Raw genomic sequence first — 27281 nt, 5'->3', positions numbered from 1 at the left:
TAAACTCAGAAGTCTACTCCAACATTTTGTCTGCCTGTTTAAAGATAGATGCAGTCAAACTAATTGGAGGAGCCTTTATCATGCAGAAACATAAACTGAAACACAATGTTTGAAAAACAATAAAGGAGTTCATGGTGCTATAGAGGCCTATCATTTTACAACAGATAACAGTCACATAACAAGCTTTAACATCTTTTCAATATACACTTTGAATAAGTACTGCATAGTATTTTTTTTTCTGGTCATTGCTATGGTGAAAGCAGATACATCTTTGACTCATCCCATAATGTGTTGGCACTAGCTTAGATGCTTTTTAAGGAATTGTGTGCAGTGTTTGAACAAACATGCTAAACTGACCAGACAATGTTTATGTGACGCCATTATGCTACAATAAAGATTGACTTGGTTAATTTTGCTTCTGAACATGTCTTTGGCCTGTTTACTTTAATGGGAAAATAAAAGTCCCCAAATTATCAGCAAGAATACATTGTATGTGCCAGCACTATTCAAAGAACAAAACTCTGACTAACATTGCTTTCATGGAATAAGAATTAAACAGAATACTGAACCAATGTAATGGGGGTGCCATGCTGGGCAAAATCATAATCAGCTGCTGAGCTGCAGTCAAAGAGCCAGGAGAGAGTTACCTACTGCCAGGCACTTCATTTAATTGGGTCTGCTGACAGATTGCAACGAGCGATGGGTTTTAAAGCTCCGATACATTTGGTCTGTCTTATTATTAACCATTGCTAAGTGTTCAAAATAGTGTAGCTTATAAACAAATCTATTCACACTGTTGAGCACTCCACTGTCTGAGAGGTTTATAAAATTATCTGTGACGCATTTTTATGAGTATGTTTTAGTGTTCTATTCGTTTATTCGTAACCCTATGGAAAATAGATGAATGGATTAAATGAGCAATAGAACATTATTTTGGGGCAGTGTTGTCTTTGTTTGTGTGTAAAGCAAACTAAAGCAAGTTTATTTATCCTGTGTAGCGCATTTCATAGTAGGATTTGAATACAAAAGATTTAAAATGGGAAAAAAAATTAAATAATGAAAATGACAACAATATATATATATATATATATATATATATATATTTAAAAAAAACAGAAAAGTACAACTAAAAAGAGCATACAGTGCAAGAAATTTTTAAATTGGAAATTGGAAACGCTCTAAAAGCAGTTTTCAACCTCATTTTAGGGACATTCACACTTGGGGCTGGTGTCACCTTTTTTGGCAACTTATTCCATTTGTGTGCACTATAATAGCTTAATGCTGCTTCAACATATTTGCTTTGGACTCTGCACTCCATTATTAGACCGAAGTCAGTTGATTTCAGAGCCCTACTGGGTTTGTATTCCGTAAGCATTTCTTTCTTGTATTGACGGCCTATTTAACGGCCGATTTATAGACCAGTAGAATAACTTTAAAACCTTTTCTAAAGCTGACTGGAAGCCAGAGTTTGGACTATAGAATTGGAGTTATACAGTATGGTCTGTCTTCTCGTGTAGTGGAATTTAGATAGCCATGTAAGGTAATATTGCAATATTTTGTAACTCAAGCAGGATGGCATTTTTTTTTTTTATTTCGTGAAAAGTGGTCATTTCATTTTGAAGAGCTGAATAATGAGCCGGAACTGGCAAATATGTATCTTTAAGAATCCCACTCATGTTTTAGGCAGGACACCCCACACACACCCACCCACCCACTATATTTGGCTTGGCAGATTATTCGGATGCAAACAGATAACCACTCCAAATATGTATCACATTATTACACAATAAAAGCAGCTGTTTTGGTTCGGGTTAGGTGAGGGAAAACTAAAACCTCCCTCCCGGGGATCTGGGGTGAAAACCCCTTCTCTCGTGTTGGGAAATTGGTGCGCAGTTCATTCCCCGCACCCCACTCCATTAGTATTTACCTGTTGGTGCTGGCAGTGGGCTCTACAGTTTTGGTTCCTGTAGAGCAACATACTTCACTGTACATCATCATGAAAACACAAGCTTTTGCAGCGTTAAACCGATGAGTAAGTGTTTTTTAAACAAAGAGAAAAGGAAGAGAAATTGCAAAAACTCCTTCAGAAGTCTGGCAGTGGACTTCAAAGGAGGTCAAACAGTGCAAAAAATACAAATACAAATTAACAGAAAGAATAAGTAAAAATCTCTATAAAAAAGAAGAGATTCACGCCAAAGTCACTAGTGTGGTTTTGTCCTGTGTTTATGGGGCGTTTCCAGTGAAAAAAATACAGACTTTGGGATAAAAAAAAAATGGGATCCCCAAATCCTTTCTGGGAAATCCCCGAACAAAAAGGGTTACAAAACTTCTGAAATCCTATCCCAAAAAGTCATACCTGGATGCCTGGATGGACAACATTTGGTTCCTGTTAGGGCTATGGTTAGGGTTAGTTTGGGTTATGATATTTGAGAATGAGTGTTAGGGTTGGTTAGCATTAGTAGGACTCATAATAATGATGGCACACTGATCTCATTTACTTCTTTTCCCTTCTGGAGCCAGTAAGGCATGTACAACCGGGACACGGTGGCCATTCACATTGTAGCAGTGCGTGTCCTGCAGCTAATCATATTGCAGTGGTACATGCCCTCCAACGAACACAAGTGGGAGTACTTTTGACGTGGCACATATACGTCACATTTTCACAAATTCACACACTCACGAGAGTGAAAAGACCTCAAAATTGCCACCCCCTTCGGAAAGTAAACAAAACCAGTTATGAATTTTAAAGCATTTTATTTTGAATTAATACTCATTAAAATAAGTATTTATTAAATTATTTTTATCATTTTTATTTAATGGATTTCCACCTGACAGTGGATGAATTCGTTAGTATTGGTAAGACTGAACACTAAATGATGCTTCATCACAATTAAAATTCCTTACTGCTGCTTGGGATTTCAGTTTACTTACCGTAAACTGATGTTGGTTGCACAGTGGCACAGCTGCAGAGCATTGGCCTCACAGTTTTGATGGCGGAGGTTCAAATCCCTTGCCTGCCTGGGTATTCTCCAGGCACTCGGGTTTCCTCCCACATCCCAAAAACATGCATTAATTGGAGACTGTAAATTGCCCCTAGGTGTGATTGTGAGTGTGACTGTTGCCTGTCTCCATGTGCCCTGCAATTGGCTGGCAACCAGCTCGGGGTTTAACCTGCCTCCTGCCCAAAAATCAGCTGGGCTAGTCTCCAGTATTCCTACGATCCTCGTGAGGATAAGCGTCTCAGAAAAATGGATGTCTGGATAAATTGATGTTGTGATTACTGTAGCACTTACCGGTAAAATTAATGCTTTGGATTAGCTGATGAACAAGACCCCGTCAAGAGGATGGTGTGGAGTTGATAGGCTAGGTGTATATGATGATGATAATGATGTCTATTCACTATCAAGATGGAAATGTGAAATTTCCAAACTGAAGAGTCAGTTCTTCGACACTCTTTGTTTAATCAGTTTCAGGTGAATGTCTGCTGAGGCACCGATACTTTAATAGTGTCATATTTACAAATGGCATACCAGCCAAGAGCATTGACAAGACTGTCAATGCCACCTTTAAAGGAAATGAGAGGAGCCACTTTGAATGGTAGCGACTAAAGTTGGCACAGCCCACCCACTGCTTGATACTCCGGGCTATGAAATTACCAACACTAATCTACACAGCTCCTGGCACGGAGTTTGGGCACCCGCTTCCGCAAATTTGCACCGGTTGTGAGAATAGAGTCCATTGTGCTGTAACTTTACCCTCCGATTGACAGGCAGCTTGGATAGCCCAGGAGCTCAAGCCAAAAAAATAAGAAATACAAAGGGACTCTAGTATTTGCCAGTAATTGAGATCAGTGTCAGCATCAGGGCATGTGCAATGAGAGGACATTTGGTCAGTTTGGCAGGGGGCACATTTTACCAGTCAGAAAACATGTGCAATGCTCTGTGTTGTGGTCTGAAGACATTTCTCATAGTAGAGAATGAATTATCACATAATGACCTTAGCTAAGTAAATGCTAGGCTACGTTTGAAATCAGTTAACTCAGTGATGGTCAGATGAGTTACAGTACATTGACGGGAAATGGCGTGACTAGATGCAAATGTTCAACATCGTTTTTCTGTTTCTATTTTGCTCTGATTCTCTTTTATCATTGTTCCACTTTGACTACCTGAAATAAATAAATTCAGACTTTGACAAAATTTAAAATAAAGATTCGCATGAAATTGTTACCAATATCAATGGCACCATGTCAGACTGTTATGCAGCTCAACTTAAAACCTACCTCTGATTTCAAATTAGAAACAAAATTTGAGTAATTCATGATAATTATAATGTTGGGTGGGTAGATTAGAAGATGTCTCCAGGTTTTGTTAACTGGGGGCCTGTAAAGCCCGTTGACACAAATCAACTTGACTTGCCATTGGGCCCAACATTATGCCTATAAAGCCAAATACCTTTTTCAATTTATTAATCATTGTTTTGCACGCTGTTCTATCACACTGTATAGAGCAGTTAAATTCAGAAATGAGTCTAAATATAAGTATAAACTTGTGGGTCATTTGTCAAGTCACTAAAATGTTCCAATCCTGGGTTCAGGTGTGTGACTTGTCCGAGGGCAAGAGACTGAATCGTGATTCGTTTTGAGTGAGCATAGCAGTAGCCACCATTGTTGCATGAATGAATGTGAGGCTTTGCAAAGTACTTTCGGCCGAATAATGTACAGAAGAAAGACTTTAGGAGTGCTCAACATCGTAAATGTTTTAGTGTAACTACTTGCATTAAAAAACATCCGAGATTGATGTGTTGTGAATTTTTTTCAAGGATGCTGCTTTGATAAAATGTTGTCATTCTACTGCAAAATGTTTGTGGTCACATTTTTTTTCTTTTGGCTTCCACATAAAAATAATTACATTTTTAAATGAAATATAACTAGAGAACTTGTACAATTTGCAAAACCATCTTGAAATACCACACCTGTCTAACAGTCGATATCATTTTATCTCTTTGCTGCAGCTTCCTGTACTTTGCCCTTTGTTTTTTCATTAATTTCACAAAATAATTTAACATCAGTAACCACCAAGGCAATTCAAAATCACAGATGGCATTAGTACAAAACCTTGCATATGGGCTGCATGAAAGGTGGTAAATTAGATTAAAAAAAAAGCACTATGCTAGTATACATTCCACATGGTTGTTTTACAAAAATGTTGATTCAGTTAGATATATATGCTATAGATACTGGTCATAACTTTTGGGGCAATTGACAGATAGTCTGTTTTTCTAAGCACTGATGAATTAAAAGATGAAAAAAAAGACTCCATGTAACGGGGCATTTTTCTCATCCAGGACAAAAGACCCAATGCCTAAGCACCAGAAGATATCAGTGTCTACAGGCCTTTAGTGCTAAGTCAGCTTTGATAGATTCAAGTACACCCATGACCCTAAAGGGTCATCTAAAGCTCATTATAATGTCGACAAGCATTATAGTAAATGGCTGGAAGGCCAGGTGTTATTCTTGAAATACCTCCATCTATCTAGCTATTTCTCTCCACTTATTCTGAAAGTTAATGGGTCGAGCAGGAGCCCATCTCAGCTAACTTGAGGTGAGAACCTTGAAAGATTGTTTGGGCACTTGGAGACAACCACCCACCCCATGTTTTTATTCTTGTCAGTGGACATAATCATGATTTTGGAACGTGAAAATATTAGCTTCTTTTCTATGTTTGACATTCTGTAAAAGCTTATCTAAATTCTACCTTCTCTGGAAGTTTTTTGATTTCATCATATTGACACATGTGGCACGGTGAAGCAGCTGTAGCGTGTTGCCCTCACAGTTCTGCCCCACCTGTGCAGAGTTTGCATGTTCTCCCGCACCTACATGGGTTTTCTCCAGGCACTCCGGTTTCCTCCCACATCCCAAAAACATGCATTGATTGGAGACTTTAAATTGCCTTTAGGTGTGATTGCGTGACTGTTGCCTATCTCCATATGCCCTGTGATTGGCTGGCAACCAGTTCAGGGTGTTCCCCGTCTCCTGCCTGATGACACCTAGCTCAGAAAATGGACGGATGGCTATTGCTGGATTTAAATTCTGTTTAATACTCTTGGAGCAATTTGATCCTCATGAAACCTTTCTATGACTCCACCCTCTTGTCTCTCCTTAGGCGGACGCCAAGATGGTATGTGATGTGGTCAGTCGTATGGAGGACACAGAGCCTTACTCCACGGAGCTGCTGTCCTCCATGATGCGTCTCTGGTCCGACTCTGGGATCCAGGAATGCTTCAGCCGGGCTCGGGAGTACCAGCTCAACGATTCAGCACAGTAGTACGTCCCTGTATGCATGTGTGCGTGCATGTGCATGTGCTTATGCGTAGACGTGTTCAAAGTTGTTCCCTCACACAAATTCTCCTCCTGGCAATGGCTGATTTTGATCATTTCCAAATCTCTGCATTATTTTATTGACCTCATATTCTCCATTCATCCCAATAAATCAGCTATTTGCGCAACAAACAAAACATCAGCATTAGACTAAATGTCTTCAAATAATTACAGTGGTGCTTTGAGATATAAATTTAATTTGCTTCATGTCTATTTTCTTAGCTCAAAATATTCTTATCTGAAATCATCTTTCCCCATTGAAATGAATGGACATGCCATTGACCTGTTCCAGCCTCTCTTTCTCCTCCCTGTCTTTGTTTATTTCTAATCAGGAAAAATAGCACAATATTGCACTTTATAAAAACACGGGGTGATAAACATTTACATAGAAGATAAAACATTGGACAGAGTATGCCTCATGATCTCATGTTTCATCAATCAGTCCACTGTGCATCCGACTGTGCCCAACTTGGCCACCAGGAGGAACTATTTTATAATACTGAAATGCAGACAAACTAACAAGAATAGACTTCTCCTGCTGTTGTACCACTCTGTAAATTGCTGTAATATTTGTATTTTTTTTTTGTCAAGTATGAAGACTATATAAGCAGTTTTGTATAATCTGTCCAGATTTGTTGTTCATCCATCCATGCGCAGTTTTCCACATTGCTTATTGTCACAAGGGTCACGGTGTGCTGGAGCCTCTCACAGCTGTCTTTGGGCGAGAGGCGGGGTACAGGCTGGACTGGCCCCCAGCCAACCGCAGATCACATGGAAACAAGCAAGCATTCACATTCACACCAATGGGCAATTTAGAGTCTTCAATTCACCTACCACACATTTTTGGGATGTGGGAGGAAACCGGAGTACCCAGAGAAAAGCCACGTAGGCAGGTGTAGAACATGGAAACCCCACACAGATGAGGCCCGGTTTTGAACCCGGCGGGTCTTCAGAACTGTGAGTCAGATGTAGCAAACCTGTCGCCATTGTTCCAACAACCAGTTCAGGGTGTGCCCTGCCTCTTTCCCGATGACAGCGGGCGTTGCTCCGCCTCTCCTGCAACCCTCGTGAGGATAAGCAGCTCAGAAAATGAATGGATGGATGGATGTTCACCATTTGGTAAAGTGGTGCTTAGTTGTGAGTTGAATTGAGTTTGCTGCCACCAAGTGTTCCTATATTGAGTTTTTCACTTGCAAGTAAATCAAAGATTCAGCGGAGTGACTACTCGTATCTCAAAAATTTCTAAATCGGGCAACTCGCATCTCAAGGTAATTTACAATTATTGAATCTATAATATTTCAGGGTGCCTTTTAATGCAGTGACGCATTCAATGGTTGTTTTTCATCCCATTGACACACAATTTCCATCTTGTCAACATATTGAATTGACCTCATGAAACTGTAAAAGAATTCTGGTCTTGTGATACTCGTGTTCCATACATGAAAATTGAGCCTCTGTCCCTCTTCCGTACTTTGACACCAATGTGAACACCAAACACGTTATCAGATAAAAATGTTCCCCATCTGCCCAGGTGATTTATTATTTTTTTTTATACAATTTCAAGTAAAAGTAAACAGTATCCCAAATAAAATCCAAGGGCAGTGCGTACTCAAACGCACACCACTAATTATTTATAATTTTCTCAACGTGATCATACACAAGCTATTACTGCACAGTCAATTACCATTACCAGTACTGGGGCTGATTTATGCTGAGTGCCTGCGCGTGGGTGGCGATGGAGACAGCAGGAGAAAAGACAACATACGAGGGCGGGGAGAGGGGGAGCATTTACGTTAAGTGCCATGTTTGTCCATGTAGTCGTTGTTCAAATGCACATCATATAAATTACATGCAGTGACGTGAAATACAAAAATTGATTGAGAATGAAGGAGGAAGTCACTCTTTTATGGTGCCATGAGCAGGGCACGCAGTACACTGAAGATTCCCACCGTAATGTGACTAATGCAGCATGTACTTGTCACTTTCATGGGATTACTGACAATTGTGACCATTTCAACAACTTGTTGATTCATAAGAAAACACGGCAATATCTTTTGATCACTGCTGATAGAAGATAACATGATAATTAACACTGTCTGAAGTCAAAATATATTAGCTGAGTGTAATGAAAAAAAATAAAAGACAACTGACTAGCTCATGAACCTTCTTTGCTCTTTGACTGGAAAAAAAGGGCAGGGTTATCTTGCCTTATAGATACTGAAGGTATGTGGTAATTATTTACACTTTGGTTTGCTAATACTGCTTGAGTAATCACTAAAGTTACCTTAACTCGTGAAATAAGCAAGTTTGGTTATTCCAGTATTTCTTACTGGGGGCAACATGGCGGACTATCGGTAAACTCATCTGCGTGAAAGTTACAAGGTTATTGGGAAATGGTTGTATGTTATTGGTCTCATAATATTATTACTTCATCATACAAAATATTGGAACATTACACATCACATTGTTTGATTTATTTTGTTGAGCCCCAGCCTTTTACAATCATGGCGTGCTTTAGTTTAACCATATGCTTTATAAATAAACCACACAGTAATGCCTCATGTACAACCGACCCCTTCATTTGAAGGTTTGCTCATGCGGAAAATGACAAGCTGACAACCGTTTTTACTGGAGTCAGTGCCGGTTTGGTGGTTTACTTTCCTGACATCGGTGCAGGCAGCATGGGTTCAGTAACAGTGTGAGTGTGAAAATTGTCTTGCCTCTGTATTACTTGTAATTGACGAGGGAACAGTCTAGATTGGAGCTTCTTTTCACCCAAAGTCAATGAAATAGACTCCAGCGCTGTGTGAGCTTAAACAGGACAAGTGTTATGGAAAATAGATGCCTGGCTGATAAATAGCAACGCCGGTCTCTAGGAGATGACTGGTGAACTCCACTTCCTGCCACAGAGGTAAGCTTTCACGCTACTGCAGCTTCTCGTCATTTGAGATGTATGTCATCTGATCAAGCTTCAAAAGCATCCTTCCATTACTGAAGTTTGGAGTTTGCGTATTTAAATGCTCTTGGCTGCCCTCTAGTGGCCTTAGAAGGGGAGGGGGGTAGACTATCAGGGGCTCGTGTGATCATTATGACGTTTGAAGCTGACCCTGAAACCTCACAGGAAGATAATGTATGGAATATTCTGTTGACAGGGAGAGACTATTTTGTGTAGAAGCCACATCAATAAATGATCCTACCAAATAAACCACTGAAAACACAGTGTCTGGATGAAAATCACTGAACAAGAATCTTCGAGTAAAGCTAAGCAAATGTAAGGGCTACTTAAAATAGAATAAATTACACGGAATAGAGCGGATGATAGGAGAAGGGATGCAAGTGACTTGAAGAAAAGAAAAAGAACAAAAACAGATTTCATTTAAAAACTTGTTGATGTTGTAGTCAATGCTAATAAAGTCCACATGCTAAATTAATTACAGCATTTTTTTTTTTGGTCATTTCAATGTTTTATCATTCTCAAAGTATGGCACAAGTACCTCAAGTGGTACGCTAAAGCACAGTTCAGGTGTATTTGACTTTTTAGTAGGGCTGTCAAAGTTGAAGCGTTATCTCAGGATTGATTACATAAATTTTTTCCATTAATCATGTATTAACTCTGATTAATCCTACAATTTATTTTGATCACTCATGTGCCTTTACTTTAACCAAGATGCACTGCAGCTTGCTATAAATCCAGTGATCATTGCTTATGCCTGTGTAAAGATAAGTGAGGTGACGACGACCAGTGTGCTTTCCAGCAAATTTTGCTTCAAAAGTCACTTGATTGGGGCTTTGGTAATTTGCATACAGTGCAGCACTGAACTGTCCTTTCATCGAAACACAACAATTTTTAATTACCATCTCAAACCAAAGTGTAGCACACATTGTGTGGTATAATTGGCACATGTGATTAATCACAAGTAATCAAAAATTCAAATGTGTGATATTCCAATTTTAAAATGATCGACTGACTGTCCTAGTTTTTAGTGCATTATATTGACATTTGTGTGTGTGTGTGTGTGTGTGTGTGTGTGTGTCTGTGTGTGTGTGTGTGTGTGTGTGTGTGTGTGTGTGTGTGTCTGTGTGTCTGTGTGTTTGAATGCAATCTTAATGTTCAAATTGGGCATGGAGTTACAGTTGGTTGCAACAATATTATTATAAAGGATGTTTGATGAACACTTAGACTTATGTTATTATATGAATGGCCATGATTTTGGTAATTAAGAGGGCTAAACATTTTTTTTGACTGTACTTGGTGTTAAAAGACACCAAATAAGACCCACTGATCTAGGCAATTTAGCATTTACATGGGGCCCAGTGATCAATTGAAACAACATTCGCAGTGAGTATGCCTGCTCCATTGTGTGCACACATGCACACCATTTGTGTAAATGTCACATTAAAGATTGATCGCAGCCTGTGGAGTCTCTGTGTGTGTGTGTGGGGGGGGGGTGTATGTGTGACACATACTGTACCTAACGACGGATAGGATAATCTCTACCATCAGAGTCTCTGGCCTCTCTCATTTAAACTAGGGATATAATACGGGCCACATTGTCATTAGTTTCCCTCAGAGGGGCCTTATGGCTGTGGAACCATATATAGTGGAAATGTACATTTACAAATTAAATTATTACATTAACAAACATGCTTGCAACATCTCGTTATTAATAGACAAGTTACACTTTTGCTGAGATTTTAGAAGGAAATATGAAGTCATCCAGGCCACCAATCGCAAGGAGGACCTCTTGACCTGTTCATCCGGACGCCAAGCACCAGGATCCCCACGGGGCGATTCGGGTGGACGACCTCGGTGAGGAACCAAATGGCGAAGCAGGAACCAGACCGAGGCAGGCAACTGATCCGGACGGGAACCTCGCACGCCGTGGTTGCGAGACGACCAGGGATTGGTCGCCACCGAGGCTTGGGCAGGAGGCAGCCATGGATTGGTCACCAACGAGGCCAGGTCATGAAGCGGCTGGGAGCCATCAGGAGCGAAGAGGATGATGGAGAAAAGGACCAGAGCCATGACCGCCACCATCACAGCCATCCCGAAGTCTCTCCAGCTCCGGGGTGGCTCAACAGAACTCCCCAGCTCCTGTCGCCGTCGAGACGGACGTGAGAAGGCGGCCGCGAACCGGTCGCCGCCGGTCCTGCTGGACTGAAACGTGAGAAGGCGGCGGCATCGCCATCGTCACCTCCTCCTGGGCGGGAACGTGAGAAGGCGGTGGCAGCACCACCATTGCCACCTCCTCCTGGACAGCAACATGAGAAGGCGGCGGCACCATCGCCACCTCCTGGACGGGAACGTGAGAAGGCAGCGAGTCAGTCGAAACTGCAACATGCGCCTGGCTTAGTAGCGGATCAGTTGCCACTGCCGCGTGAGCAAGAGTCAGTAACGAGTCCGTCGACACTGCAACATTGGCGTGTCGAGGTGGCGGACCCGTTCCCACTGCAACGTGCGCTTGGCGAGGTGACGGATCCGTTCCCACTGCAGCGTGAATCTGCGTCAGCAGCGAGTCAGTAGTAGTCGCGACGTCAGCGTACCTAGCCTGGTTCTTCAATCTTTGCTGAGTTAATGGAGTGAAATTGTGATGTAGACCGTGGACCACAGCATCACTTGACAGTGTCACCTTTTTACATTTAGATTTAAGTACTTAGCTTTACTGCTCTCATTATTTATGCCATGAAAACATTTGGACAACCTAGTCCATCCTTCTTATCTCCCCCACTTCCACACTGATACAGTTTTTAGTGATTGCATTCATTGTTGTTTTTTTGATTACGGTTGGGTCACAACCTTTTACATATCTTCCACATGTTGAAAATTGTCATGGAGTGAAGGTTTTGATCAATGTGTGAAAATAAATAATTTCTCATGCTTCCTGAATGCCTCTTCCACAAAAGAAAATCAAAGCTTTTAATCCCTTTGAGAAGAATGTCAAGGATGGAAAAAGTCTTGCTCCATGTGTAAATATAACAGCGTTACGGTGTAATTAAAGACTATTCACAGTAATTAACCCAATTCGACCTTCTTCATAAATTTATTTACCTGGAGTTGTTTTCTTTGATTGATGCAAATCATGAATTTGGTCCTTCTGAGGAAATTCATTCTACCAACTTTTAATTAATAGAATTAATCACTATTTACTAAAACACAATTCCAGCAAGACTTTGTTTGATAACAACAACCCTCATTAATGAAGCATTACCGTTGCGAGTGACAAAAAAATTAGCTTTGCCTTTCATCACTAATGGCAATTATACAGTGCGGAATAATTTTCAACTCAAGTGTTGCGTTTCATGACCTTAAAAATCCATTATTTTGTCACTGCTGCTCTGGTCAACAATTTAACCCTGGAGAACCCACAGGGTCGAATTTGGCCGATGTTAATTGCTTTTTTTTTTCATGTCAAATTTAACTTCCTAAGCCCAGCATGCCACTTCTTTCCCCAATATAGAAACACCGAGTGGATGAATATTGAATTGACATAAGCCAGTGTGGTGGTGACAAGGTGGCTGACCACATGTGCTGTTTTGTTGAGGTACCCAAACAAAATCCTCTTCTTACCAAACCAGCAATAACTTGAAACTCTACTATGCAAAGCATAAGCCATTTCTCAACAACATCCACAAATGCCACCGGCTTCTCTGGGGTGGGTTAAGGGGTCGCCACAGCATAACAGATGAACGCTCATGTTTGTTTGGCACAGTTTTTACGGCGGATGCCCATCCCGATCCAACTCGTCTTGGGGAATACGCAGTTCCTCGCTCCATAAACAAAAAAAGAAATTCAAAGATTACCACAATATCTACTATGAGTTCCCCTCGCTAGCATAAGAGGTTTTCTTTTGGATAAGCAAAGACCCATGATGTTACTTGTTTTCAATCATGATTTTGGCCTTATGTTCTTGGTTCTGAGCATCCCAGACAGAGAGAGAGTTGTGATTGGTGCAGATTGTGACAAATTGTAAAAGGAAACAGCAGCGATGAAGAAGTGATGGGTAAGTACGGGATCCAGGAAAGGAACTTTAAGGGACAGATGGTGGTGGAGTTTGCAAAAAAGATGGAGATGGCTGGAGTGAACACTTATTTCCAGAAGAGGGAGGAACGTATAGTGACCGACAAGAGTGGCGGTAGAAGCACGCAGGTGGATTATATTTTGTGCAGACGATATAATCAGAAGGAGATTACTGACTGTAAAGTAGTGGTAGGGGAGAGTGTAGCTCGACAGCATAGGATGGTGGTGTGGAGGATGACTCTGGTAGTGGGTAGGAAGACGAAGAAGACAAAGGTAGAGCAGAGAATCAGGTGGTGGAAGTTGAGAATGGAAGAATGTTGTGTGGCCTTTCGGAAAGAGGTGAGACAGGCTCTCGATGGACACCAGAAGCTCCCGGAAGACTGGACGACGACAGCCAAGGTAATCAGAGAGACAAGCAGGAGAGTACTTGGTGTGTCTTCTGGTAGGAAAGGGGGGAAGGAGATTTGGTGGTGGACCCTCAAAATACAGGGAGTCATACAAGGAAAGAGATTAGCGAAGAAGAAGTGGGACACTAAGAGGACTGTGGAGAGGCAAAAGGAGTACATCGAGATGCGACGTAGGGCAAAGGTAGAGGTGGGAAAGGCTAAACAAGAGGCATATGAAGACATGTACACCAGGTTGGACAAGAAAGAAGGAGAAAAGGATCTCTACAGGTTGGCCAGACAGAGGGATAGAGATGGGAAGGATGTGCAGAAGGTTAGGGTGATTAAGGATAGAGATGGAAATGTGTTGACTGGTGCCAGTAGTGTGCTAAATAGATGGAAAGAATACTTTGAGAAGTTGATGAATGAAGAAAATGAGAGAGAAGGAAGAGTTGAAGTGGTAAGTGTGAAGGACCAGGAAGTGGCAATGATTAGTAAGGGGGAAGTCAGAAAGGCACTACAAAGGATGAAAAATGGAAAGGGCGTTGGGCCTGATGACATACCAGTGGAGGTATGGAAGCAATTTGGAGAGATGGCTGTGGAGTTTTTGACCAACTTATTCAACAGAATACTAGCTGCCGAAAAGATGCTTGAAGAATGGAGAAAAAGTGTTCTCGTTCCCATTTTTAAGAACAAAGGCGATGGATGTTCAGAGCTGTGGAAACTACAGAGGAATAAAAGATGATGAGTCATACAATGAAGTTATGGGAAAGAGTAGTGGAGTGACTCAGGTCAGAAATAAGTATATGCGAGCAACAGTATGGTTTCATGCCTATAAAGAGAACCACAGATGCATTATTTGCCTTGAGGATGCTCGTGGAAAAGTACAGAGAAGGTCAGAAGGAGCTACATTGTGTCTTTGTGGATCGAGAGAAAGCCTATGACAGAGTACCAAGAGAGGAACTGTGGTACTGCATGCGTAAGTCTGGTGTGGCAGAGAAGTATGTTAAAATAGTACAGGACATGTATGATGGCAGTAGAACAATGGTGAGGTGTGCCTTAGGTGTGACAGAAGAATTTAAGGTGGAGGTAGGACTGCATCAGGGATCAGCTCTGAGCCCCTTCCTGGTTGCAGTGGTAATGGATAGGCTGACAGATGAGGTTAGACTGAAATCCTCTTGGACCATGATGTTCGCAGATGATATTGTGATATGCAGTGAAAGCAGGGAGCATGCACAGGAACAATTAGAAAGATGGAGACATGCACTGGAAAGGAGAGGAATGAAGATTAGCCGAAGTAAAACAGAATATATGTGCATGAATGAGAAAGGTGGAGGGGGAACAGTGAGGCTACAGGGAGAAGAGATAGCGAGGGTGGAGGATTTCAAAGACTTGGGGTCAACAATCCAGAGCAATGGTGAGTGTGATAAGGAAGTGAAGAAACGGCTCCAAGCAGGTTAGAACAGCTGGTGGAAGGTGTCTGGTGTGTTATGTGACAGAAGAGTTTCTGCTAGGATGAAGGGCGAAGTTTACAAAACAGTGGTGAGGCAGCCCATGATGTACGGATTACAGACGGTGGCATTGGGCAGATTTCGATGATTTGGACATGTTCAGAGACGTGAGAGTGAGTATATTGGTAGAGGGATGCTGAGGATGAAGCTGCCAGGCAAAACAACGAGAGGAAGACCAAAGAGAAGGTTAATGGATGTTGTGAGGGAAGACACAAGGGCAGTTGGGAGTTAGAGAAGAAGATGCAAGAGATAGGCGTAGATGGAAAAAGATGACCACCCCTATCCGGCACTGAAGAAACAACGGGAACCAGAACTGGAGGTAGCAGAAATTAAGATGTTGAGGTTCTACCTCGGAGTGAGCAGGTTGGATAGGATACAGCCAAAGTTGGATGTTTTGGAGACAAGAGTCGAGAGAGCAAACTTTGATGGTTTGGACATGTTCAGAGGCGAGAGAGTGAGTATATTGGTGGAAGGGTGCTGAGGATGGAGCTGCCAAGCAAAAGAGCGAGAGGAAGACCAAAGAGGTTTATGGATGTGGTGAGAGTGTTAGAGAGGGTTAGAGAGGAAGATGCAGGAGATAGGCTAAGATGGAAAAAGATGACACGCTGTGGCGACCCCTAACGGGACAAGCCGAAAGGAAAAGAAGAAGTTCTTGTTTCCATTGATTTTGGTCTTGTGTTCTTGTTTCTATTGACCAAAATGTGTTTGTACAATTTGAAATAGTTTGCATTGACAGTGTTTGTTATTGTGATTTTTTTTTTTATAATCCTATGCCTTAAAGTCTGTGGGTTCTACTTGGCCCTAATCATATATGAAAAAGTGTGTATTTTTTTATGTCCAGTTAACTTATAGTGGTCAATTGATGCATAGTTTATCATTTTCCAAAGGAGAAAATGGTTTTTGGTTTCTCCAGGGTTAATTTGTTTTCGCTCATTAGTGGAAGAGCACTTGTCAAGATGCATATGCCACTCTCAGCAGGGATCCCGAGGGAGCAAGCCTGCCAATCACTGACATTTATTGGAAAAAATACCATATGCTGTACATGGTGTTATAAAGGCATTTCCATTGTATCTCAATCATCAGGTCCTGACTCGTATCCATGTACTGAAGAGGAATGGGTCGTGGCATACTGTATGTGGGAACATAAAGTACACTCGTACAAATGTACTGCATGTTGTACAGCATTGGTAGAATTCTACATAGAAGGCCGCAATATGAGTATGTTCCTGTTCATGAGTTGCCAGTCAAACTGACTGCATGACTGTCACATCCAAATAAATGATCAGATGAGATTAAAATGGATTCAGATAAAGCCATTATTTAGTTTTTTTCTTTCCTACTGAAGTGCTTTTCACTCTGAATTTTGGAGGCAATTGTAAAGGCAATATCTCATTAGTAACACCTGATTAAAATTAATCAAATAATAAACATTTTTGATAAATATTATAATTTTTTCATCAATTGGTAATAATGTGGGGACAGAGTGTTGCAGCTGTAAAGTTCTGAGGTCCAGGGTTCAATCCCGGCCCCTCCTGTGTGGAGTTTGCATGTTCTCCCCGTGCCTGCGTGGGTTTACTCCCAGCATTCCGGTATCCTCCCACATCCCAAAACATGCAACATTAATTGGACACTCTAAATTGCCCCTATATATGATTATGAGTGCATCTGTTTTCTGTTTCTATGTACATTCTTATTGGCTGGCAACCAGTTCAGGGTGTACCCCGCCTCCTGCCCGATCATAGCTGAGATAGGCTGCAGCACTCCTGCGGCTCTTGTGAGGATAAGCGGCTAAGAAAATGGATGGATGGATGGATGGATGGATGGATGCCTGGAAGGATGGATGGATGGATGGTAATAATGAGAAATACAGTTTTGCTGTAGATTATATTTATACATTTTGCAATACTGTAAATGATCTTGCTTTTCAATATGGTGCCAGTGACGTCCAGGTGACGGTCACTTGTAGTGTTGAATGTAGTTGGCCTCCACACAGACAGCTAATACCCTCATTGACCGTAGGAATGTATGTGAGCGTGAATGGTTATCAGTCTCTATATCTGCTGTTATCAACTGTTAACTATTTCAGGGCGTAATCATCCTTCCACCCAGTTAGCAGTATTAGGCACATACAGATGGCTCTGACCTGCCGACTCTACATGTTAGATCTGGCTACCTTATGTTCTCAAGCCCAATTAGATGGTACTTGCTTAAAACTCCCTCCATAGTCACTAGACTGATGAAAACAGATCTGTACTGTGTTTCCGATAACAGAATATCGTGAGGATGATGTTGACAGTTTTTCCAGATAACTTCTATGCTCTGCATGCACACACACACACGTTATCACTTCACAGAAAACCATTCTATCTAGCTGCCTGTTAATTAAAATTGCATTGCCATGTGTAACACTTTCAGAGGACATATAACACAATCCTCCCACGCCGAAGGTCGAAAATTCAAGCCTGCTTGAGGACTGTGCAGCATCTTGCTTCACAAATAATGTTTCCTAACATGCAAACACCACTTTAAACCTCATACTTGAAACACAAAACCATACAGTACGTCAGAAAATGTAGTGCAGTTTATAATCTTTTTAAAAAAAAAGTGTTGAATGCACTGTTCCAGCCAACATGCTTTGATGTATTTTTTTTTATCTTGCCCAGTAAATAGTGCAGGGCAGAATTGAGGCGCTGAATTGCTTGCTAAAAATGTGAAGTGGCAATGCTTATTTTTGTCTTGAAACAAAAAAGGAACATTGTTGGAATCAGTGTCTGGTATTATTTTATTTTATCACACTGAAAAATGTTTTTTCATCTATTTAGGTTTTTGGGTCATTTTCATACAATGGGAGGAAAGAAACATGTTCAAAAGTAAAGACATCTAATTTTGTAACACAAGTGCATAAATGATCCTAGCTAGACATCAAACCCATTTCACTTTTTGTTTTTATATTATTGTAGTAATGGTTCAGACATGAAATAGTTGACGCAAATTCAAACCATACAGTATTTATTCGGAACTGGTGGCACGGTGGAGCAGCAATAAAGCATTGGCCTCACAGATCTGGGGACCAGGATTCAAATCCCGGCCCCGCCTGTGTGGAGTTTGCATGTCCTCCCCGTGCCTGCATCGGTTTTTCTTAGCACATCCCCAAAACATGTAACGTTAATTGGACACTCTAAAGTGCCCCTAGGTGTGATTGTGAGTATGACTTGTCTGCCTCCATGTGCCCTGTGATTGGCTGGCAACCAGTTCAGGGTGTACCCTGGCTCCTTTCCGATGACATCCGCGATCGGCTCCAGCACTCCCACAACCCTTGTAAATTGCTGAAGCAACACATTGTTCTCTATAAATGCATGCATAGACTGTATATGTATACCATATACATATACCATATATATACATGCATACTGTATATGGCTATAGTTCCCTGTCCTGGTCGCCAGGCTTCCATCTTCCTGCTTCATGAAAAATTACAAATATTTCTGAAATACAAGCAGCAGAGGTGAGGAACTTTACTGGTCCATAATGATAATTTGTCAGAAGAACAGGATGGATTTTATTGACACTAACCGTATTATATCATATTAAAGATCTCCAGTCTTGTGCAGAAGTCATGACTGAATCACTTTTGCTCCCACACTTCTCACTTCATCTAGACTCATCACACCACCAAGTAGTTAGTTTTTCATTGTTTGGACTAAGCGGGGGCTTGTGCTCCTTCATTCTAATTGAGGATATTGTACTTAACCACTTTACTGTACATCAGTTGAATAAATCTTGCCAGCTGAAACGTATTAATGACTACAATAGTTATCCCCGTGGATGGACACACCATCTTGGTCAAATCTGTTTTTGTTGTTTCTTTTATTTGTTGTTGGTTGGTGTGATAAACAAATGTTTGCATTCTCATTTCAGTACGCACTAAAGCGGATCAATAGTGCCATGTAAAATACTGTTAATTAACAAGTTATGTTTTCTCTGTTGTACAGCTACCTAGACAGCCTGGATCGGATTGGGGCTGCCGACTACCAGCCAACAGAGCAGGACATTCTGAGGACCCGGGTGAAGACTACGGGCATTGTGGAGACACACTTTACCTTCAAAAACCTCCACTTCAGGTATGAATACCAATGAATGTTTACACACAGCACACAAAAAACAGTGACTTTTGTCACTTATTCAACTCAACACTGGTAATACAGTGTGGAACCTCGAAAGAATGGACTAATAGGAACTGCTGGCTTTTACATGAAAGCTCTTCTGTTTTGGTCGTGTTGCACCCATATTACTGTCCAGTGCAAAATTATGAGTTTTTTTTTTTTTGTGTGTGTGTGTGGCGTAAAACTCCCAATACAATGCAAAGGTAATGTGAATAAATATTTTTAAAAATTTGAAAATGCATAAAAGTTTCACATTTTATCCAAACTTACAACAGCTGTGTCCTTGGTCGTAGTGACATTGTTGAAGCGAAATACTCATCATACCCAAGTCGCTTTCATGAGCCGCGTGGAATTAGTGTGTTTCCTAGTTCCAAATCCATTGCCATAGGTAAGTTTTCTTTGCATGTCAAAAAAAACTTTTATTTACTACAAATGATATAGTCACACTCCAGAGACATGTGTTTCCATTCTTCACCGTTAACACTGCTACCATGCCACTCTTGTTGTCTGGAAAACAATAGATAAAAGATACTGTAAATTCATTATGACATGGCCCCCATGTCACTACCCCGCATTCAACTTGGCGGCCACGTAAGCCCAGGAGGCACGTCTTTTGGAATTGGATCTATTTTTGTTTTGTATATCTGATACCATGAAATGCTTCAGTCCTATTCTCTGCGTGAATTACGTCAAAGCACAAGTAAACAACAGTGGCCAATTCTGGAACTGCCAGACTTTGTCAACTATATTTTAAAGCAAAGCAAAGCAAATGTATTTGTATAGTGCATTTCATACACTGGGTAACGCAATGTGCTTTATGTGATTAAAAGCGTTCAAATACAAAAATTTGGAAACATTTGGAAAAAGTACAATTAAAACAGCTTTTAGTGCAAGGAATATCAATGAAAACTTAAAGTACTCTAAAACACATGAGAAAAAAGAAGAGTTTTTAATTTGGATTTGAAAACACCCTTGGGACTGACATCACCTCTGTTAGCAAGTTATTCTATTTATTTGAAGCATAATTGCTAACTTAATATATAATTTATGTATATTTTTTTAGTAGACATAGAAGTTGTCTAAAGTTTTGAAACAATCTGAAGTTTAAAAAGTACAGAAAAATGGTCAGAAATAGCCATATCCTTAATGTCAATTGATAGAATTTCAACATCCTTTGAGATGACCAGGTCTAAGATGTGACATTGAGTTATGAGTTGGACTCTAAATATGTTGTGAGAGGTCAAATATGTCTACTATGGCAGGAAGTTCTTTAGATTTTATTTCCAAGTTGTTGTCTACATGAATGTTAAAGTCTCCTGTTTTGACAAAATAGTTGTAATCAGTACAGATAATTCACAGCAGTTCTGAAAGATATTCCATACATTTTCTAGTTTATCTTGGAGGTCTAGAAATTAAAACAACAATAATCTTTGGGTCAGTTTTAACGAAAAAAACCCAGATATACAAAGGATCCAAAAACACCCAATCGAACTTCTTTACACTGAAATAATGACTTAAAAATAACAGCAATACTTCATTTGACACTTGTTCATAAAAATAAAAATTGCTGGTGTTGCCTCATTTAAAATGCTACATCAGCAACTTCGATTAACCACATTTCATTTAATACCAAAAATCCAGACCATATGTTGTTATGATGTCATTACATGACATTAAGGAGATCTAGTTCCACAGAGAAAACTGGAGACAATGGTTTGATAGATTCACATTTTATCCTCACTAAGTTACCAGTTCTGCTTTTTTGTGCCATACCTCGTGGAAAACATTCTAACCCTTATAATTACAGGGATGAAAAATGCCAGATCTCCATAAGGGTCTGGGTTCTTTTGGAAAAGATTCTGCATATGTCAGTCATATTCACAGATAAGATTCTTTATGGGTGGAAGAGGGGCCTTACACATCTCATTGGGCAGTGGTTTCAAGTGAGGGGAGATGGGAGAAGGATCTTGTCATGGTGTGGCCTGGAGTCCAACATTGACAATAGTCTTCTCTGTACCCGTCAGACCTAATATTGCTTTTAGGCTAATAGAGAGTGAGTTTTGCATCAGACTTTGCTCCAATGAGCCAGGAAGGGGTGCAGGAGATTGAAAGTGCTGGGTCATCTCATTTGTCATTTGCTCCTGTAATTGTTTGGTTGACCTAAATGAATTGTTCTGCTCCTTCTCTCACCTTACCTCTTGTTCTTTTGATTGTTTGGGAAGAACTTCATCGTTTTGTCTTTCAAGTGACAAATGGAGATTCTTTTTGGACACATTGTTCAACCTGATGGTTCCTTTTACCCAGTATCCATTATCTCACGGTCCTTTTTATCAAGGTTCCACTGTAATGCCTTTAATTGTCTTTATTATAATTATAGGTTGTACTGCATATCATCTAACTTTATGATTGCTCATCGTTTGATAGAACTCTGAATGAATTACAGCTTGTAGCTGTGGGACAGACAGCTCTAGTATCAAAAGTCAATTTATATATTTCTTGCATGTGTGCATATACTTTGGGTATACGCAGATGTATCCTCAAAACCCGCACAGATTGCATGATCTAATGAGAGCCACAAATTTCTTGTGTATTTAACCTACTTTGGGAATAAAGATGAGTCTGACTCTGTCTGGAGCTCTAGAATAGCAGCAAAACTGCAATGCTTCGTACATGAGCAAGACTATATCTTTTACAAACATTAAGACCTTAAAAAGATGCCTCAATCTATGACAAATTTATGTTTACACCCATAGTTCAAATCACATTATGTAAGCAATACCTCTGTGACAGTGTCAAGCAAAACTGAGCATTATAACTTTTGGAAAGACTGCATATTTAATGCAGCTCTTGTATTGGATCTCATTAGATGCAGCGGTTCGTAAGGTGTGGCACCTGAATGCTCTTAATGTTTAGACAGATCATATGTATTATATTATTAGATCCAAAAGCTAAATTAGAACATGACTCGAGGTTTTAATATTTAGTTTGAAAATATCCATTACGGGCAAATGCTGTCCTGAGCGTGTTCTGTTGAGATACCAAACGTTCAGCCTCAGTATTTTTGAACTGATCTGTAACCTACCAACCATCCAAAAATTTTACCCATCGAATATACATCATAGTTGCATTCACCGAGGATTAATTTCCTCTCTTGGGTTACATTTACAACTGTACTTAGAGGACAAAAATAGATGTGAGTATTCCTTCACAAATTCGACTTCAGGTAACATAGTTCCTCATAGAGCTCAAAGCACTTTACTGTTGAAGAGAGAAGACAGAAGAGAGACAGGAATGATAATTTTCTAAAGTGGAACTTGAAAGTAACAATCAATGCTAAATGGTTCAAGAAGTGGTGGAAGAGTGGTTCACTCTCAATCAGGAATCCCCTAGACGTCGTCAGGCTTACTTTCCCTGTTGTATTGTACATTAAGGTGTGCAGTTTACTGTCTGAACGTAGAAAATAAAGCAGTAAAACAAATCTGCTACCCACCGCTAAGTCCATGACAGCATTAAGAATGCCGGCATCATTGTCATAGATTTCCTAGTCCAGTTAAGGAACATACAAAAACGCCTCACCTGAAGTAGACTTGTCCTTTTTTTCCCCTCTGGAATAACTTTCTATTAAGTAGTTCCAAGTGAGACACAGATCTGGGTGTTGGGTTAAAAAAAAAAAAAAAAAATATATATATATATATTATATATATATATAGTTATTTATTTATTTATTTATTATATATTCTTCTTTTCTGGGTGTTGGTTTAAAAATAAACAAATAAATAAAACATTATATATATATATATAATATATATATATATATATATATATATATATATATATATATATATAATTATTATTATTATTTTTCTTTCGGCTGGTCCCGTTAGGGATCGCCACAGCGTGTTTTTCCATCTAAGGCTATCTCCTGCATCTTCCTCTTTAACACCCACTGTCCTCATGTCCTCTCTCACAACATCCATCAACCTTTTCTTTGGTCTTCCTCTCACTCTTTTTTCCTGGCAGCTCCATCCTCAGAACCCTTCTACCAATATACTCATTCTCTCATCTCTGAACATGTCCAAACCATCTAAGTCTAAAAATACAGACATTGTGAGCTCCTACTACTTTAAGGAGTAAAATCTTGGTACCATAACTTCTCGCTCATGCTTGTCTGTTTCTATCAAGGTGTTCGGGTACTGTAATTTCTCAAGTATAATGCACCCTGAACTATAATGCGCACCCCCAAACTTGACTGAAAAAAATCAGGAAAACCCTTTTACTAATGTATAATCCGCGCCACCAATTTGCTGCTATCCATATGCTCAAAATATTGGGGATTATCTGTATTCATATTTTGTTAGGTTTGTACTTGTATTGTTTTTCAAAAAACTGTCCATACAACAATCATTAATAATAATCATTGTGCATTTGCTGATGTGACATGAAAGATGGAGAAAAGGATCTCTACAGGTTGACCAGACAAAGGGTTAAAGATTGGAAGGATGTGCAACAGGTAAGGGATTTGAATGATTAAGGATAGAGATGGAATTCTGTAGACTGGTGTCAGTAGTGTGCTGAATAGATGGAAAGAATACTTTGATAAAATGATGAATGAAAAAATGAGAGAGAAGGAAGAGTAGAAGAGGCAAGTGTGAAGGACCAGGAAGTGGCAATGATTAGCAAGGGGGAGGTTCGAAAGGCACTACAAAGGATGAAAAATGGAAAGGCAGTTGGTCCTGATGACATACCAGTGGAGGTAGGTAAGCAATTTGGACAGGCTGGCTGTGGAGTTTTTGACCACCAACAGAATACTACTGGGTGAGAAGATGCCTGAAGAATGGAGGAAAGGTGTGCTGGTTCACATTTTTAAGAACTGCAGAGCTGTGGCAACTATAGAGGAATAAATTTGATGAGCCCCACATTGAAGTTATGGGAAAGAGTAGTGGAGGGTAGACTCAGGTCAGAAGTCAGTATCTGCGAGCAACACTATGGTTTCATGCCTAGAAAGAGGACCACAGATGCATTATTTGACTTGAAGATGTTAATTGAAAAGTACAGAGAAGGTCAGAAGGACCTACATTGTGTCTTTGTAGACCGAGAGAAAGCCTATGATAGAGTACCAAGAAAGGAACTGTGGTACTGCATGCGGAAGTTTGGTGTGGCGGAGAAATATATAATAGTTACAATCGTACAGGACATGTATGACGGCAGCAGAACAGTGGTGAGGTGTGCCATAGGTGTGACAGAAGAATTTAAGGTGGAGGTGGGACTGCATCAGGGATCAGCTCTGAGCCCTTTCCTGTTTGTTGTGGTAATGGATAGGCTGAAAAATGAGGTTAGACTGGAATCCCCTTGGACCATGATGTTTATAGATGATATTGTGATATGCAGTGAAAGCAGGGAGGCAGGTGGAGGAACAATTAGAAAGATGGAGGCATGCACTGGAAAGGAGAGGAATGAAGATTAGCCGAAGTAAAACAGAATATATGTGCGTGAATGAGAGGGCTGGAGGGGGTAGTGTGAGGCTACAGTGAAAAGAGATTGTGAGGGTTGACAACTTCAAATACAATACTTGGGGTCAACGATCCAGACCAATGGTCAGTGTGGTAAAACAAGAAAAAGAATAAATGGGTCCAAGCAAGTTGGAACAGCTGATGGAAGGTGTCTGGTGTGTTATGTGACAGAAGAGTCTCTTCTAGGATGAAGGGCAAAGTTTATAAAACAGTGGTAAGGCCAGCCATGATGTACGGATTAGAGACGGTGGCACTGAAGAGACAACAGGAAGCAGAACTGGAGGTGGCAGAAATGAAGATGTTGAGGTTGTCGCTCGGAGTGAGCAGGTTGGATAGGATTAGAAATGAGCTAATTAGAGGCACAGCCAATGTTGGATGTTTTGGAGAGAAAGTTCGAGAGAGCAGACTGTGATGATTCGGACATATCCAGATACAAGAGAGTGGGTATATTGGTAGAAGGCTGGAGGATGGAGCTGCCTGGCAAAAGAGCGAGAGGAAGACCAAAGAAAAGGTTGATGGATGTTATGAGGGAAGACATGAGGACAGTGGGTGTTAGAGAGGAAGATGCACGAGATAGGTTTAGATGGAAAAAGATGACACACTGTGGCGACCCCTAACGGGACAAGCCAAAAGTCTGTGAGGAAATATTTTTTGAATCCCACGAGTTTTGGTTCTGCAGCGCAGCCTCTCGCCCTCCATTCGACTACAATCTGTAGTAGCTTTCCTATGGGTTCAGGTGGGTATCAAAACAACGTGAGCTCAAACTTTGTAGAAATGAGTGTAATGGGCACATTTAAAAAAAAAAAAAAAAATTTCAATTGTGTGCGCTCTCACATTTTTTTATGTGTCCATGATGCTCATATTACGTAGTTTGAGTTCACGTTGTTTTGATACCCACCTAAAGCCATTGAGGCGAGCTATCGTTCTTTCGGACTGCCACACTACTTCCCAGTTGGGGGCGTCATCGGCACGAGTGTAACATAAGACAATGAATATCATATCGAAATGTATATGTATACTTTTTTTAACACTCTATGGACCTGTATACAACTATACAATGTGATTGTATTTTTTTTCTTCCATACCTAAATATAATACATTCTATTAACTTTTTGAAAATATTTTGGGAAAATTTTTCACATTATTTTCGGGAAATTACTGTATGTTGGTCTGTTACGTCAAAGTCGTGAGACTGAAATAGGGAAAAAAATGTTTTGTACCACAAATGTTACTGTATTATTGCTAGAACTGAGCAAATGCAAATGATAAGAACGTAGTTCTGCATTCCATTCTCAATGTAAAAATTGAAGTAGCAAACCAGTCAACAGACAGTAGGGAAGGAGCATCAACCACAGACGAGCATTCACACTCACAACCTGACCATTTACTAAGCCTAATTCAGCTTGAAAGGTTTGTCAGTAAGCGTGGAAATTTCCTTTCCATCCATCAGGCTGTTTGATGTCGGAGGCCAAAGGTCAGAGAGGAAGAAGTGGATCCATTGTTTTGAGGACGTCACTGCCATAATTTTCTGTGTGGCACTCAGTGGATACGACCAGGTGTTGCACGAGGACGAGACCACGGTAAGGGCACATGCTCGCTTGCCTTTGTAGCTCCGTCACTGAGAGCTGTGAAATACGCTGGATTTGTACACTATGGTTCAAGTGAACTGCTTTTGTTTTTTTTTTTTTTTTGGTTTTTTTCCTCACGTGGCGTTCAGTTCAGTTCAGATAAAGTTTTGATGTGTGATGGCAGTGTAAATCCAAACTGTTTGACCCAGATAAGACCACACAAATATGTGTGTGTGTGGTGGGGGAACTCAGATGAATGGGATATCTGTAAGATCTGATCTATCCTGGCATTGAGGTTGATGTCATTAAAATCCAATATAGCCATTAATGGCATACAGCCAAACCCAACAAAACACCCAACTCACCAAGGGCGCCCATTCGTCTGTTATCTGCCACCAGCGTGCTATACCTTTGAAACCCACACGGGAATGTTAGGACAGGTCACACTAACTGGGACGTAATGTTCAAATATTTCTGTACGTGATCCTTCATTTACTGGAGAGTAGTCCGGAGGTTGATTCCGCCCTACCCAAATCAGCTTGGAAAGGCTACAGCTTCCCTGTGACCTTGGATAGTACATAAGGACGGATAGACAGAATCTGGCTTTAGGACCTGCATTATAAACCCATCATTAATCTTTTAATGGTAACTCAGGTTTGACAAATTTATAAGACCTACAACCATAAGGTACATTATTAACAAGGAATACGTAACAAAATTACATGGACTTTTGTACTGTCCTGTATTGTTTC

General features: G+C 40.4%; 1 protein-coding gene across 1 annotated transcript in view; it reads left to right on the top strand.

The window, feature by feature from the left end:
• gnao1a (guanine nucleotide binding protein (G protein), alpha activating activity polypeptide O, a) overlaps window positions 1-27281 on the top strand; it is a 128507-nt gene that overhangs the window by 87817 nt on the left and 13409 nt on the right. Inside the window, exons 4-6 of the mRNA XM_061822275.1 lie at window positions 6162-6322; window positions 19281-19409; window positions 26412-26541. Coding sequence (XP_061678259.1) covers window positions 6162-6322; window positions 19281-19409; window positions 26412-26541 — 420 coding nt within the window. The remainder of the gene's footprint in view (window positions 1-6161; window positions 6323-19280; window positions 19410-26411; window positions 26542-27281) is intronic.

The sequence above is a fragment of the Syngnathoides biaculeatus genome, chromosome 6, assembly GCF_019802595.1.
Source record: "Syngnathoides biaculeatus isolate LvHL_M chromosome 6, ASM1980259v1, whole genome shotgun sequence".
NCBI lineage: Eukaryota > Metazoa > Chordata > Actinopteri > Syngnathiformes > Syngnathidae > Syngnathoides > Syngnathoides biaculeatus.
The sequence above is the reverse complement of the archived record's forward strand: the minus strand, read 5'-3'. Positions and strand labels throughout refer to the sequence as shown.